This window comes from Schistocerca serialis, chromosome 1 (assembly GCF_023864345.2).
Source record: "Schistocerca serialis cubense isolate TAMUIC-IGC-003099 chromosome 1, iqSchSeri2.2, whole genome shotgun sequence".
NCBI classification, from domain to species: domain Eukaryota; kingdom Metazoa; phylum Arthropoda; class Insecta; order Orthoptera; family Acrididae; genus Schistocerca; species Schistocerca serialis.
The window spans coordinates 619,681,145-619,699,091 of NC_064638.1; the positions used below are offsets into that span (position 1 = coordinate 619,681,145).

Consider the following 17,947-nt stretch of genomic DNA (forward strand, 5'->3'; position numbering starts at 1 on the left):
ATGCTGCTGTCACCGCGAACAGAAGCCATGTCTCTGCTCCCAGAGCCTCTCCTATCCAGTGTGTTATCATTGCTGCCTGTGTCTGCACCCCTCATCATGGACTCCAACATCCAGAGGGCTCCCGTTCCCCTGCCACTGGTCCTGTTTACTGGCCACCATGTGGTCCACAAGTGGCGGGGGTGCCCTCATCCCACTCACTTTCGACTGTACGTACTGGCCAAGGTGAATCAGGAGCTTCTTGTGCCTTTGGCTGCCACGTCCTGCACCATCATGTACACTACATTGTGGACATCTCTTCAGTCAGAGCTTCAGGGGTAGTGACAACTGATCTTTCTCCCTGCACGAAATGAAGAATGTAGTAATCCACCACTTACTACACCTACTGCACATGGCGGACATATGTCAGGGGCCACTACACCTAATGTAGTGTGCTCCAAGATTCAAATGGCACATCCTCAACTAACCAAGGCAGCTGCCAAGTGCAACCCAGTCACCAACCACTGTCATCAAGTCCGCCACACATGCACAGCACTACACCAGCAACACCTGATGTGGATAGCATCTTTATAAGGGCTTGCATGGGCCTCTGAGCCTTCAATTGTTATATGTATTTGAGACATGTAAATTAATTTCATTGTATTCTTGTTGATGTTACTCCACTGCCTAATAAACTGTAACTATTTTACAGCTGTGCTCTTCTTTGTGTTCCTAGTTAGAACGGACATCAGTTCAAAATATAATCTCTTTGGTACTGAAACTGCATCAATATTTGAGTCTCAGTGCCAAAAAGGTTTACAAGAATCTATGCAAAGAACCATCACAAAAGCCATGGATCACAAAGGCGATAACGTCTTGCAAACAAAAATGAGAAATATACATTACAGGAAAGAAAATCAGGAAACAGAACCCAAAAAAATAATTATAAAAAATACTGTCAAGTATTAAGCAAAGTAATTAAACTGTCAAGTTATATTTTATCTCCGATATCAACGAATTCCATAACAAAACCAAACAATCTGGGATGTAACAAGGGATGGAACAGGTATTGACTGTGAGAGTACACCTAAAGACTTTGTCTTAAATAGTGATGACAAACATATAAGCAACCAAGAGCTAATCATAAAAATCTTCAATGGTCATTTCGTAAGTACTGCTGAGCAAATAGGTTGCAATGGCTTCTTAGAAAGTGTCATGTAAATGCTAAAACAAAATTTTCCCAATCTCCCAAGCAGAAATGAGGTAAAGAAAGCCATTATATATCTACATCAATGTACATACTCCACAAGCCAACATATGATGCACTGTAGAGGGTACTATGTACAACTAATAGTCATTTTCTTTCCAGCTCCACTCACAAATGGAATGAGTGAAGAACAGCTGTCATTTTCTTACCATCTCCACTCACAAACAGAATGAGGGAAGAACAGCTGTCTATAATGATAAGTATAAGCCCTATTTTCTCTCATCTATATTTTTTGTCCTTATGCAAAATGTACACTGACGGCAGTAGAGTCATTTGGTTTCAAATGCTAATTCTCTAAATTTCTTTAATAGCGCCTCATGAAAAGATGATTGTCTTCCATCCAGGGATTCCCATCTGAGTTCACAAGGCATCTCTGTAAAACTTGTATGCTGACTGAAACTTCAGATAACAAATCTAGTAACAAGCTTCTGAATTGCTTTGATGTCTTTCTCTTCACAAACACTTGAACAGTACTCAAGAATGGGTCACACTAGTTTTCTATATGCTGTCTCCTTCATACATAACCTGCAATTTCCCAAAATTTAAAATGAAATCAATCATTTGCCTTCCCTATTACCAACCAGACATGATGGGTTCCATTTTATATTGCTTTGCTATGTAATGCTGTAGAAAGTGTGATAGGACTACTGTTTTTCTCTCTATGCATAAATGATCTCATGGGCAGGGTGAGGAGAAATTTGTTGATGATGTTGTGATGTACAAGAAGGTGTCACCATTGAGTGACTTCAGCAGGATACAAGACAATGTAAATAGAATTTCTACTTGGTATGATGAATAGCAGCTTGCTCTAAATGTGGACAAATTCAAGTTAATGTATCTGAGTAGGAAAAACAATCCTGTAACATTCAAATACAGCATTAGCAATGCGCTGCTTAACACAGTTACTGTCTCCTTCAGTTACTGTGTCAAGCAGCACATCTGTAGTTCATTAGTGATGATTAAAATGTTTATTTTTGATCAGATAATGCAAATTTTCAAAATACCTCTTCCTCTTAGTGGCCCAGATGAGGTTCAGTGGAACATACCTATCTCTATTTCTATGTTGCAAAAACTGAAATGATGAACAAACTTTTAAGTGCATGTCTTGCATCAGATGCTCTTTCAGGACAAAAACCTAACATTCGACAGTTGATCTCAAAAATAAGTACATGAAATCTGTTAGGAAAGAGTTAAAGATGTGAAAGAAGAAAAATGGAGTAAAATATAAAAGGTGCTCATGTTGAAACAGTTGCAAAAGTTGCTGACACTGAAAGTAAATGCAAAAGGTGCAACAAAATCACAGTTAGGAATGTTTATTTGATGTATTCTTTGCATAATAAGTCATTTACAAGTGTTTAAATAAAAAAATTAACTTGCAGCAATAAAATCCCTGGTTTAGTCATTATTTTCTATAATGCTGACATAAGTTTAATTTCCATAGCGTTCAGCCTTTGACTCACTATGAAGTTGTGCATCTTATGGCAAGAAGATTACACATAACTACCACAAACAAGTATGTATTGTGTTAACACATATAATATCTTTATACAGATACTGCTCTTTAACTGTAATAGTTAATGATAATTATCAAACACAGCTCATGGTTTGTAATGCATTAAATGGTGACTAATATTCCAAACTACCTAAATGTAAAGAGCATTCAATTTTGGTAACTATGTACACAAATCACCCAGAAATAATTGCACTTTTTTTATATGGTATCTGCTTACTTCTGGTAGTCAGAGCAGGTACTTTTTATTCTTTAAGATACCCAAAAATCTACATGTGTAAGATTTTATCCTGTATCTCCAAAATGTGTTGGAGAAAACTGCACAAAGTAAAGACAAGTTCTCCCTGTAGTTGTCCAGTCCAGTAATCATTAGCTCAATGATCTCTGTGACAAGATATATTCATTTCCCCTTAAAGACAAGTTCTCCCTGTAGTTGTCCAGTCCAGTAATCATTAGCTCAATGATCTCTGTGACACAATGTATATTAATTTCCCCTTTCTTTCTTTTTTTGGGATGGCGATGTGAATTCTGGACAGGGAGGGCAAAGGAAATGGAATCAATGAAATAACATAGCACTTCCACCTTCTTCCATCCAAATTAGTGTTATTTGTCTTCTGCACAAAATAAAAAAGAGTATTAGTTTTATTTTGTGGAATTGTAAAAATCACATAGAATCACATGTGGAAAACATTTTCACAAGAATAAGTTAAATGTTTACTGTGATTTTCTTACCTCTCTCAAACTTTTCTGTAACTTCTTTTCAAGATCGCCCTTTGTTTTCTGTAATTCATCTTCTAACTGCTTCCTAATGGACTGTATTGCCACTTTCTTTTCTTCATTATGAACCTTTTCCATTTCTGACTTCAGACGTGAAAATTCACGCTGCGTCCGTTCTTCCCACTGCAAAAAAATCATTATAGAATTTACCACACAATTAGGCAAGTAATTATATTTAAATAATAACACAGCCACATTAAATTTATAAAAATCCACAATTATATAAACAACAGATCTTAGTAGATCTAGCAGAAGGCATTTTATAAAATGAGTTCTTTTCATATGAATCTGGATTTATTGGTGCTGCTCTCAAAATTTATCTGCATGTTTTAATTTTTAATGTAGACAGAGGGAGGAAATTTGATGATGAATATCACTTTTGAGTGGAGATAAGGGACACTTTACACACTTTATTTGTATTTATAGAAATCATTATGTTTTCCTATGCCAGTAATGAGCAGCATCCTGTCTCTAAATGTTAATGGGATGATGATATGGAGTCATATCCTCTACACAGAAACTTTACCAATGAGTAAATCAATTCCATTTAATCACTGAATCAATCAGTTCCAAATACAAACAGTAAATCTTGAACATGAGCTATAACAGCAGCTGTCTAAGCCAATCAAAGACAGGTGTAAAAGCTCAAGAACCATTACATTTGGGTTTATGCATACTATTCAGCTAGAATACACTGAACTGTAAGCAAATGGAGAAGAGTACACTCTTTCTAAAGTGTACTCTCTTGTTGGTGTATTAGTGTGAAGCCCGCATCTCATGGTCGTGCGGTAGCATTCTCGCTTCCCACGCCCGGGTTCCCGGGTTCAATTCCCGGCGGGGTCAGGGATTTTCTCTGCCTCGTGATGGCTGGGTGTTGTGTGCTGTCCTTAGGTTAGTTAGGTTTAAGTAGTTCTAAGTTCTAGGGGACTGATGACCATAGATGTTAAGTCCCATAGTGCTCAGAGCCATTTTTATTAGTGTGAATAACGTAACTGCAGCAACATTGATGTTCATTGTTCAAGTAAGTAGTAAATTTACATTCCAGGTGATGAGTGTAAATGACTTTAATTCATAGAAACTGTGTTGATAGCATATTGAGGATGGTTTGTTGATTTGGGGGAGGGGACCAAACAATGAGGTCATCGGTCTCATCGTGTTAGGGAGGGATGGGGAAGGAAGTCATCCATGCCCTTTAAAAGGAACCATCCCAGCATTTGCCTGAAACAATTTAGCGAAATCACGGAAAACCTAAATCAGGAAGGCTGGATGCGGATTTGAGCCATCGTCCTCCCGAATGCAAGTCCAGCGTTCTAACCATTGCGCCACCTCGCTCGATCATATTGAGGATATTGGTTATATGTTTATTTGAGAAGTATCTGGACTCTAGAACATGTACCCACTGCAAAAAATAAACTTCTTTCCAGGTTCGAAAAAAAAAAAAAAATTATGAATTTACTAAAAACAGGTGTGTCAGAGATGTAGTGCAATCTTTACCTTAGATAATTCACACACTTGTCATCAATATGAGAACTGAAATAAGCAGTAAAAGAATAGAGACAGAAACATAAAATTCTTTTTTTTTCTGTACCTTTATTGGGAAAAAAGGAACCTTTATAGGATTGCTTTGTCGGTCTGTCTGTCTGGATGTTAAACACCCCTTTTTCTCAGGAATGGATAGACATATCAAGCTGAAATTTATGTCACATACTAAGATCCTAAAGTTCCTTGGCAGTGTAAAAATTTAAATGTCAAAGTGAATGTAATAAAAAATACAGCGATTTATGTCACATATTTTGATACTTACCAACTCACTCATCAAAAGCTAAAGAGTACTTTCCTCTTCAACCCTTCATCCAGTGGCTCCCTCTTCAGGCCAAAGGATTGAAAGGGAAGGAAGAGGGGTGAAGGAAAAGGACTGGAGAGGTCTAGGAAAAGGGGTAATTTTAGGAAAGTCACCCAGAGCTACAGATCAGGGGAGACTTACCATATGGGATGGAAAGGAAAGAATGATCGTTGGGGCAGTCTGTCCATATGTTAAGTCCCTTCAAGGATTATGGCACAAGATGGGAAATTACACACACACACACAAGAACCTTAAAATTGTAATTTTCTCAAAAGCCTTGGACTTCCTGAAACCGATATTTTGCCAGTATCATTATTGACAACAGGCAAAAATTGTCGAGATTCTCAATTTCCAGGTGGATGAACTATCTATATACACAATTAAGTTTGTACTCAGAACATATTAACACTCAGTTTAATGGAAAATAAAATTGTCTATTATGACAATGTACTTAAAGATTTTGTGTCTGTGTGGTTGTGTGTGTACTATTGCTAGAAAAAGAGCCAGTGCTGGAAAGCTAGTGTGAAAGGTCTTTTCCGGTATGTGTCCTCCACACATTGATCTGCCATAGGTAAGTGGTTGCCTTTGCCTTATTTTACATATCGCCCCAGCCAGGAATTTCTATTATTGTTACACAAGCTGTAGAAGAGAATGTCTTAGGCACGGCTTAGGAAGAAACTTTTTACAAACCTAAATAGTATATGTGGGAAATTTACACACCACAGAAAACAGAAATATAATAAAATGTAAAATACAGTCAGTTAAAGCTTATAGGAAAGTGAATCAATGAATTTAGTCAATTGTGTGGGACAAAATATGGAATCTATGTAGCCATCTTTACCTGAGCATTAATTTCATTCCTCTGGATTTGAAGTTGAGACTGAAGTTTCCTTTCTGCCTCTGCGACATGTTTGTCATGAATGTTCTGAAAATGAAATCTATTTGTCACTTCCTTAGTGCAAATATCATACTGTGTATTTTAAATGACAACAGCTGAATAATAGTTTGGTTTCATGTTTTTTAGTATAACTTATGTATTCCAATTCATTATACTTGAAACTAAGCTTGCGAATTAAAAACGTAAAAGACTAACAGCAAGTAAGTTGCCTTTTTTGTTGTCGTAAGGCCAAACCAAACCTGACCAGCATAACAAAACAAATAATATGACATCAGATTTGATTTTGATGCAAATTCTTCATATTTTGCATTCAATTTTCAGTTCAAGAGAAATAGACTGAAAATAACTAATGACATATCTTCCTCTTCTAGAGACTGATACTTTAGTTCACATACATAACTTATCCAAGGCATGCTGAAATATAACATAAATACCTGGATTGTTGCAGCATAACTTTTTTCTGTTTCAATAACTGTTTTCAGGCGAGCTACTTCCTCTTTCAGCATTTTCTCTGCAACTTGTAACTCTTCTGTCTGTCTTGCTGCATTTCTCATTGATCTTTGTTGCTCATGTGAAAGTCCTCTTAACTGATGTACCTCTGCTTCATATGCTTTGAGAGTTGCAATCTAAAAGTAGACTTTACATATGTACTATGGCAAAATTAAAATTATTAGTCATCAATTCTTAATCATTACTTCACTTAGGTACAAATAGGTATTAGCTCATTAGCAAATGTATGAAAAATACATCAGGTTTCATCTTTTATTTAACATTATGAACACATGCAGCTTTCAAATTAGGTGAATTCTACTGATAAATGTACTCATCAACGGGTAACCATACTTGTGATTCTACAACCAGAGGTGCCAGTGATCACCCTTTCTGTCCTAAATGCTGACCTCATCCTAAAAGTACGAGATGATTTCCTTACTTGAAACCTCTGTCTCACCCTGTTTAAGCTTTTATACTTACTATCCACTGCAAATTTATTCTGCTGTTCTGCTTACCTCTCCTTTATGCTGCTGTTCCAATTTCTTTGTAGTTTCTTTGATTTTCTCTTCAAAAGCTTGCTCTTTCTCAACTAAGCGTTTTTTGCATGCTTGCTCTACTTCTCGCAGCTTCCATTCAAAGTCATCAAGCATTTGTTGTTCCCTATTGGTTGTCTCTGTATGAAGTTTCTCAAACTGTGCTTGCATTTCAGCCTTCTCTTGTTGTGCCTCATCCAGTGCCTGAAAAATAATGCTATCAACATTTCAAATCTTCAGTACTGTGTGATTGTGTAGTTTCCCTATGCATCTAAGTTCAACACCATTTTAAACAGAGCAGTTGTATCTACATATAATTTACTGGGGTTCAAGCAGTTATATTGGGAATAACTGAATATTCACAAGAAAATAAGTTTGAAAACTCTATCTTTAAAAAACTTTAAAGCACTTATATTGCTGTATAAAATTAGACAGAAAGATTTTAAAAAAAAGTAAAAAAGAAAAACTCAGATGCTTGAAAATAAAAGTGTTCTACATCTTGTGATAAATGAGTCACAAAGTACAGGAAAGGTGTGAGAAGTAGTACTCGTTTCCAGGAACTTTTCTGTGTTGTGATTCAAGGTTTGGAGTAACTTTTCTTTTGTCTTGTATCTATATCATTCCTTTACCGTAAACAAAAGAGTTCTGGTAGCAGGTAAATAATTAAGGAATGAAGTTAACATTTCACTGAATAGTCACGCAGAAAAGTAATAAAAACTTCGCTAACTTTCAAGTGAACCCTTTTTCAAGGTACAGACACACACCCATGCATGCTCACACACAAACACACACACACACACACACACACACACACACACACACACACACACATACACACACACTTGCACAGCCACTGCGCATTTCCGGCAACACAGCGTAACCACACACACACACACACACACACACACACACACACACACACACGTGTGTGTGTGTGTGTGTGTCCCTCTGGCTTGAAAAAGGATTCACCCAAAAACCAGCAAAGTTTTCAATCTTGATTATGTGCCTCTTGACAACTCAGAGCCTTTACTACTTGGTGAGTTGTTACTTTTACTCCTAAATTACTTATATCTTTTCTTTACTTTTTCATACTTATTATGTCAGCAGCTTGTACTCTTGAGGTTAGCATTGCTGACTTTCAATTATGGAGCTCCCAGTTTGATTCCTGGCTGGGTCAGGGAGTTTTTTCTCTTGAATCTGGCTGTGTGTGTGTGTGTGTGTGTGTGTGTGTGTGTGTGTGTGTGTGTGTGTGTGTGTGTGTGCGCACATGCACTCACGCACGCACGTGCATATGTGTTGTCCTCATCGTCATTGACGTGCAAGTTGATAAAGTGTTGTCGAATAAAAAGACTTGCACTAGGCCGTCGAACTCCTCAGAAAGCAACTTCCGGCCAAAAATGCCATAATCAAATATAATTTCAATCTGCTTCTTTATCTCAATGAATAATAGCTTTAAAAATTATAAAACCAAATATATTATTTCATTTATGCACCTGTCCTCGCTGCTCCAGTTGGTCCTTTTCCTTTATCTTAAATTGTACTAATGATAGAGGTTTATTTTATATTGTGAATCGTGGCACTTTAGATATAAATGAGCTACAATGCTGTGGATTGTGGATTAAAAAAGAGAAGTATACATCTTCAATTAGTTGCCATATCTGAAATTTCATGTTGTTCCTTGTATTATCAGATCTCTAGTAACAATATTTTGTAAGGCACAAGAGCTGAACTATTTCTGCATATCAAGAAACATAACCCAAGGCCCTAACTGTCTGTGTAAGAATCAACAGCACTAAATATTAATAATTCACAATTAAGTGTGTTCCCATATCTGAAATTTCATGTTGTCCCTGTATTATTAGGGCTCTAGTAACGATTTTTTGTAAATCACATGAGCTGAACTATTTCTGCATATCAAAATACATAGCCCAAGGCCATTACTGTCTGTGTAAGAATCAACAGCCCTAGATATTAATAATTCTTAATTAAATGTGTTCAAAAGATGGTTTAGAATTTTAGGCCAAAAAAGTTTCCAGTGATTTATACATAAGAAAGGTGATTCAGAAACTGGATGAACTGACCTCTTGAACAATTTTCATCTCCTCTTCTCTTTCTGCTTCTAACTGAATGCGAAGCTTCTCCAAACGATCACGTTCCTGCTGCATATCCTTGAGCTGAACTTCCAGCTCTTTAACTTTTTCCTCCAATTTCTTTGTGGATTCACTGTCTTCTGCAAAAAATACAACGTTTTATATACAAAAATCAATAACAAGACTACAGAATTCCTACTGACATAAACACACAACTTTCACTAATAACTTTTCATGTTATAACAACAGCAAAAACAGCTATAACAATGGTTGAATGATACCTTGAAACAGCTGTCTGATCTATATGAAAATATATCCTATGACTATTGTTTAGCTATAGCTCTATTAATCACCAACGACTTCAAAAATAATTTCAAGTAAATGCTTCCTCTAATAATTTGTTCCTAGTCTTTATTGAAATTCCTCAAAGTTTCCTTAATTATTGGGTTTATGCAGATAGTACCATTTATTTATATCTAAATTCTGTAAAAACTTCTAGATTAAAATCCATAGTTATGAAATTTGTCAGAGATATCACAGTACTCTGAAGGAAATAACAGATGATGTACCAGTATGTATGACATGAATTAATTTATGTCAGTTGACAATCGCCACTAAGTTAGTGTTACGCAACTGTGCAATAGAACTGGAATACATTGTCAATGATCAAACAGATGTGCCAGGTAATGTAAGTAAAATTAAATAAGGATATAAAAAGTTATGGATGTTAGTGGTTTGTAAATGACAGCTAACAAAATAACACAAGGTAAACCAAATATTACAGTTATAAAACTAATAGTTCTCAATTATACAGTAACTCTAACTAATGTCTCATTTGGTCTTTTCTTTTCTTTCCTTTTTTATTTGTGCCACAATCACATGTAAACATACTAAAAGTGTTCAAAATCCAGTATCAGACAGTAACCATTAAACCCCCAAGTCTTTAAAGAATATGCATACAACAGCTTCAAACATTTCGTTTCTTTACAAGAGAGTTAATGCCTTAAATATTTGACTTTAAGCATGATTGTGACAAAAAGTTTGAAGTTACGTTGAGAGTTTGTCGGTAGTCACTAAGTGCTCTCTTTCTGAAATACTGGATGTATACAATCTTGAGAATATGTGCTCCATTTTAAGCAAAAGCTAGTTTTTCATGCATCTCAATACTTAAGATGTCATATGTTCTGAAACACCTGCTGTACAATTACATAATTTTGCAGGTACTTTCAGAAATAAATGTAGATGCTATCTGAAAAGTGTGTTGTTAATACAGTTAGTAGTAAAGAAGTAATAAATTCGAACGTCATGCCTTATGTAATAACCGATAAACTTTTTTCCTTTAATAATTTTTTGGGATATGTCAGCAAGAAAAAGTTTAACAAATGTTTAAAATATGTATAAAGTATGTTGAAAGTCACTAAACCTGTAACCTAAAGGGAAGCCCAGTGCTTCAGTTGCCCACTGCCTCAGTTCACTAAAACACAGACCACACCTGACAACAGGAGGCTGAATAACTTTCCTTAACTTTAACATTTAAGATTGACCAGTAAATTAACTCCATAAAATCAAGGTTAAACAACAACTAATTTCACTCACAAGTGCTTCTTTAAATAAAACTGTACTTGATAAACAAACACTAAGACTGGGAAATGAACTGGCTGCCGAGAACCAACACTCACTAGAACTTAACGACACACATCTGCAAAAACATCAGTATTATGCGGAAGCAGAGCATACACTTAGTAAGAGCACTCAAATGAAATCAAACAAACATAACATCATATGTCTTATTGTACCAAGAGCGATCACAATCGCAGTTAACTAAGTGCTCTTAGAGTACTTAACTGAGTGTCTTGATGTTGGGGCGATTTTGTGAAAAGTACCCTCAATATAGTCCGATTATTTGTGTGCCATCAGTTACACTACATCAAGACCCACACACTGTTTTTGAATGTAATACTTGTCTTATTGAATTAAATTTTTAATATAAGGCTAAACCGGTTTATGAGTAAATTATGACAGTATCTAAAATTGTATAAATCTGGTCAATGATTATGTGAAATATTGAAAATCTAATTTCTGTTGCCCACGGAAACAGCTAGATAGATAACCTGCAGCTGGTACCGCATTCCAGGACAGTGATTTGCTAATATAGACTGCTTATTTTGCACATTCAGTGGCAATGTAGAATTACAGCCACTGATGTTCAATGATGTTTTTGGAATTGTTCCATAGAGTGCAGAGTATCATTAGACATTTAATCACATACCGCTTTTCATTTTATGTGGACTTTTTTTATCTTATTATGTTTATTTTCTAATAAACTGTGAAAATAAAAGTTCCATTTCTGTTTGACACATCATCATCATCCAGTGATAGCAGTCCATCAGGACTGCACATTCCCTTAACAAGTTGCTTTCACCTCCACCAATTTAGTGCCTCCTTCCAGTGTCCTGAAATGTCCAGCAGGGTTTGATTATTTCTTAGGTTACGGTACCAATACAGTCTTGCTCTGCCGAGCTGAGAGGGGGCGGGGGTGTTGATCGTCCTTCCACAGCTTTATAATACACTTTTTCAGAGATCATTCCAACATGGGCAGCATGCTGGATCCACTTGCTTGCCAAAATATTTATAATCTGATGTCCAATTACATGAACTCTCATCTGTCTTGAATTCGGCTGAAGATACTCCTTGTTTTGAAGATGTCAAGTTCATTTCTGTACAACATCCCACCTGTCAACGTTTTATAATCAAAATTGTTCACTTTGGTAAAGGAGGAGGACATTAGTGTTTTAACGTCCCCTTGACAACGAGGGCATTAGAGACGGAGCACAGGCTCGGATTAGGGAAGGATGGGGAAGGAAGTCGGCCGTGCCCTTTCAAAGGAACCATCCCAGCATTTGCCTGAAGTGATCCAGGGAAATCACGGAAAACCTAAATCAGGATGGCCGGACGCGGAATTGAACTGTCGTCCTCCTGAATGCGAGTCCAGTGTGCTAATCACTGCGCCACCTTGCTCGGTACTTTGGTAAAAATCGGTGTTGCAGACATTTAGTTTTGTTCTTTGAGATAGGCTTTGAATCTTACTCTATTTCATAGACTCAGAAAATAATACTCTCTTCTGTAGTTTCTTACTTACATGTTGATCTAGTGGGTTATATATAGTGAACTGTGCTCCCAAGTATATGAATTTCACCATTAACTTGAACTTTAATTTTCCTGCAAGCAGTAGATTCCTGTCTTATTTCATCCGAGACATCAACATCTATTTAGTGTTACTTTCATTGATTTCTTGCATACTTTCATAGTCTACATGAAACCTTTTGTTATGTCTTTTTGTACATCTTTTTCTTACCTGATCACCACAATGAAATCTTTGCAGGTTTCTGATTTATTATGTACCTTATCTCGCTCCCTAATGATCCATTCCAACACTAGACTTAATACTTCTCATTTTTCTATTTATTCAAACTAAATAGGAACATTATTAAAAATCATCCATGGAATTTCTGAATGACTTATTCGGATGTAATGGAACTTTGCCTTCATCACCAAAAGGTTGGAGTGTCTGGTTGAAACTGCACCTCTGACTCTGCCTCTGGCTACGACATTTTTGGAACACGTCTTACCACAGGTTAACGCTATCAGATCTATCATTCGACTATGTCTGACATTATGATTTTCCACTATGGCTCTGATTTTGGATGATGTTTTACATTTTTCCATTATTATGCTTTCCGTCTGCTCCATTGTTGGAATTCGCTAGGTGCATGGCAGCATTTAGTATGGAGATCTGACAACTCAAAGTGTGTTGCATTTGCATGTTTCTAGTAGGATAATGGCTATAGAAATTGTGCAAGTGTTGATGATATTGCCACGGGCCTTCTTGAAGACACCGAGGGTGAAGGAAAATTTAGTGATGAAAATGAATGAGAAGAAACTTCTGCTGTGTGCAATGATATGAGTTTTAGTGAATCAAAATCTACTAATGGAGCGGAAAGTGATGGAGAGGCATAACTTGTAGCAAAAACATGGAAGGTTTATTGAAATGGAAATGGTGATCTGAGGAAGATTACTTTTTCTTTGATGCAACAAGGTTTCATCATAGTTTATGGTGTTTGACTAAAATTCAAACTTGAATATTTCCAACTCTTCTTCACTGACAATATATCAGTGAAATTGTGAATACTACAAATATGTACGCTAAATAAAAGTTACAGAAAATCACTTCACTCACAAAACACTCAATGAGGTACTTATGGAGGGATGTTTCATTGGAAGAATTGAAGCTTTCCTTGGTGTAATACTGAACATGGCCTTGATTATTATTATTATCTTCTTTCCTTTCTCAGACCTTAGGTCTGGTTAAAAATGGAAAGTGACACGGACCTTGATCAAGCGTGACTTCCTTTTAACTGTACGGTATATGTTATATTGCATTTAGGAACTTTCGGGTGATTGAACATGTATCAATAATTACGGATTTCTGTAGTTGTATATATAAGTTTGGATGTAACTGTATTGCATTGATGTACTGGTGGATATTGTGTGGTATGACTCATGTTGTTGATAGTATAATTGGTATAATGTCAACTTTATCCTGATGCCACATGTCCTAGACTTCCTCAGCCAGTTGGATGTATTTTTCAATTTTTTCTCCTGTTTTCTTTTGTATATTTGTTGTATTGGGTATGGATATTTCGATTAGTTGTGTTAATTTCTTCTTTTTATTGGTGAGTATGAAGTCAGGTTTGTTACGTGGTGTTGTTTTATCTGTTATAATCGTTCTGTTCCAGTATAATTTGTATTCATCGTTCTCCAGTACATTTTGTGGTGCATACTTGTATGTGGGAACATGTTGTTTTATAAGTTTATGTTGTAAGGCAAGCTGTTGATGTATTGTTTTTGCTACATTGTCATGTCTTCTAGGGTATTCTGTATTTGCTAGTATTGTACATCCACTTGTGATGTGATCTACTGTTTCTATTTGTTGTTTGCAAAGTCTGCATTTATCTGTTGTGGTATTGGGATCTTTAATAATATGCTTGCTGTAATATCTGGTGTTTATTGTTTGATCCTGTATTGCAATCATGAATCCTTCCATCTCACTGTATATATTGCCTTTTCTTAGCCACATGTTGGATGCATCTTGATTGATGTGTGGCTGTGTTAGATGATACGGGTGCTTGCCATGAAGTGTTTTCTTTTTCCAATTTACTTTCTTCATATCTGTTGATGTTATGTGATCTAAAGGGTTGTAGAAGTGGTTATGAAATTGCAGTGATATAGCCGATGTATTTATATGAGTGATTGCCTTGTGTATTTTGCTAGTTTCTGCTCGTTCTACAAAGAATTTTCTTAAATTGTCTACCTGTCCATAATGTAGGTTTTTTTATGTCGATAAATCCCCTTCCTCCTTCCTTTCTGCTTAATGTGAATCTTTCAGTTGCTGAATGTATATGATGTATTCTATATTTGTGGCATTGTGATCGTGTAAGTGTATTGAGTGCTTCAAGGTCTGTGTTACTCCATTTCACTACTCCAAATGAGTAGGTCAATATTGGTATGGCATAAGTATTTATAGCTTTTGTCTTGTTTCTTGCTGTCAATTCTGTTTTCAGTATTTTTGTTAGTCTTTGTCTATATTTTTCTTTTAGTTCTTCTTTAATATTTGTATTATCTATTCCTATTTTTTGTCTGTATCCTAGATATTTATAGGCATCTGTTTTTTCCATCGCTTCTATGCAGTCGATGTGGTTATCCAATATGTAATCTTCTTGTTTAGTGTGTTTTCCCTTGACTATGCTATTTTTCTTACATTTGTCTGTTCCAAAAGCCATACTTATATCATTGCTGAATTCTTCTGTTATCTTTAGTAATTGGTTGAGTTGCTGATTTGTTGCTGCCAGTAGTTTTAGATCATCCATGTATAGCAAATGTGTGATTTTGTGTGGGTATGTTCCAGTAATATTGTGTCCATAATTTGTATTATTTAGCATGTTGGATAGTGGGTTCAGAGAAGGCAGAACCAGAAAGTATATAATGAGTCTCCTTGGTATATTCCACGCTTAATCTGTATTGGCTGTGATGTGATATTATTTGAATTTGTTTGGATATTAAGTGTGGTTTTCCAATTTTTCATTACTATGTTTAGGAACTGTATCAATTTAGGATCTACTTTGTATATTTCCAATATTTGTAGTAACCATGAGTGGGGTACACTATCAAAAGCTTTTTGGTAATCAATGTATGCGTAGTGTAGTGACCTTTGTTTAGTTTTAGCTTGATATGTCACCTCTGCATCTATTATCAGTTGCTCTTTACATCCTCATGCTCCTTTGCAACAGCCTTTTTGTTCTTCATTGATAATTTTGTTCTGTGTTGTATGTGTCATTAATTTCTGTTTAATGACTGAAGTTAATATTTTGTATATTGTTGGTAGGCATGTTATGGGGCGATATTTAACTGGGTTCGCTGTGTCTGCTTGATCTTTAGGTTTCAGATATGTTATTCCGTGTGTAAGTGTATCAGGGAATGTGTATGGGTCTGCAATGTAACTGTTAAATAATTTAGTTAGATGTGAATGTGTTGAGGTGAACTTCTTTAACCAGAAATTTGCTATTTTATCATTTCCAGGGGCTTTCCAATTGTGAGTAGAATTAATTGCTTGGGTGACTTCATGTTGCAAAATTATCACTTCAGGCATTTGTGGTATCATCTTGTATGTGTCTGTTTCTGATTGTATCCACCGTGCATGCCTGTTATGTTGTACTGGGTTTGACCATATGTTGCTCCAGAAGTGTTCCATGTCTGTTATGTTTGGTGGATTGTTTATTTTAATGTGTGTGTTATCTATTGTCTGGTAAAATTTCTTTTGGTTTGTGTTGAATGTTTGGTTTTGTTTCCTTCTATTTTCACTTTTTTTGTATCTTCTGAGTCGTTTGGCTAATGCTTGTAATTTCTGCTTCTTTTCGTCTAATTGCTCTATCACTTCTTGTTGTGAGATTTTACCTAACCTTTTTCGTTTTTTTTTTCCGAGATTTCTTTTCTTATAAATTGTGTTAGCTGTCCGATGTCTTTTCTCAGTTTTTCTATTTTGATCTGTAGCCTGTGTTGCCATGCTGGTTTTGTGGGTTTCTTCTGTGTGTTGGTTGGTTCTGATCTCTGCCTAGTGTGTATATTTAGTGTAGTGAGTGCTCCTATATAAACCAGTAGTTGTAACTCTTCCATAGTTGTGTTTTCATTTATTTTGTTGTGTATGATTGTGTTGATAGTTTTTATTGTCGTTTCGACTTGTGGGCTATTTGGTGGTGTATGCAAGAATGGCCTAATGTCTGTATTTGTGTCTTTGTATTCTATATATGTTAGCTGAAATTTTTCTTCTATATCTAACATCTGTGTCACTTCGTGTTCTATTTGTGCTTGTTCTGGTGGCTGTCTTAAGATTTCGTTTTCCTCTGATTGTTTAATTGGTGCGTGTTGTTCTTTGTTTGTTTGCTCTGGGATGTTTGAGTCCATTACTGTATTTTCTTCTTCTTCTGATTGCACATTATTTTGTTCCAGTATTTGTTGTACTTGTTGTTTGATGTTTTCTAATTCTGACTGGGGTATCCTGTTATTTTTTATTATTACATGGATCTGATCAGCTAGTCGTTGTTCTGTTAAAACTTTTAATTCTGGGTATCTGGTAATAAATGTTGTGTATACTTGTGATCTGTATCCAGTTGTGTTGGTTCCTAGGTTTGTTGCTTGGTAATAACAGCACATGAGGTGTCGATAAACTTCATCTGACCATCTCATCCTCTGTCTTTGTTTTCCTTCTAGGGTGGTTGCAGGAAGCATATCCTGCAAAACATCTCTATTTGGATTTAAATCATTTTCCAGTTGGCTAGCAGTGTCGTTACCATTGTGGGCGGGCATAGGGTTCAAGCGTCGTCCCCGACCATGACGGCTCTTGTCCGAGGCTTCTTTAGTTCTGTCCTGAACCAACTAATCACACTAAAAGGGGGGTTAGCCCTATTAGTGGTTTGTTCTTTTCGTAGCCTTTTACGACTGGCAGAACATACCGGAGGCCTATTCTTTTCCCGGGCCTCCACGGGTTTTATTATTATTATTATTATTATTATTATTATTATTATTATTATGTTGGTTTGTGGGACACTCAACATTGTGGTCATCAGCGCCTGCACAAGGTCCAGATCTTTCCATTTCCAGTCTCGGCACTTCCCAAAAAATGATGAGTTGATGAGGGCAACACAAACACCCAGTGCCTGGGTGGAGAAAATCCCTGACCTGGTTGGGAATCAAATCTGGGACCCCATGATCCAGAGGCAACAACACTAGCTGCTAGACCACAAGCTGCGGACACATGGCCTTGAAATTTAAGTAGAAAGAACTAGTTGACATTCTCTCATCTCTGTTTCTTTCCCAAATATTTTGGATGCTGCATTTAGTTCCACCTGTCACAGCTCAGTGGTGTCAATGTATGATGGGGGCAAGGTGAAGAATGTTAGTGAGTATGTTGTTGTTGTGGTCTTCAGTCCAAGGATCAGTTTGATGCA

General features: G+C 36.2%; 1 protein-coding gene across 5 annotated transcripts in view; it reads right to left on the minus strand.

Moving 5' to 3' along the window:
• The window catches only part of LOC126478081 (golgin subfamily A member 6-like protein 22), a 406,782-nt gene that overhangs the window by 122,029 nt on the left and 266,806 nt on the right, over positions 1 to 17,947 (minus strand). For all 5 annotated transcript variants that reach the window (XM_050103673.1, XM_050103671.1, XM_050103670.1 and 2 more), the window contains exons 4-8: positions 9,378 to 9,526; positions 7,279 to 7,500; positions 6,706 to 6,897; positions 6,215 to 6,298; positions 3,486 to 3,653 (exon numbers count right to left, since the gene is read on the minus strand). In XM_050103673.1, the coding sequence (XP_049959630.1) occupies positions 3,486 to 3,653; positions 6,215 to 6,298; positions 6,706 to 6,897; positions 7,279 to 7,500; positions 9,378 to 9,526 (815 nt within the window). The remainder of the gene's footprint in view (positions 1 to 3,485; positions 3,654 to 6,214; positions 6,299 to 6,705; positions 6,898 to 7,278; positions 7,501 to 9,377; positions 9,527 to 17,947) is intronic.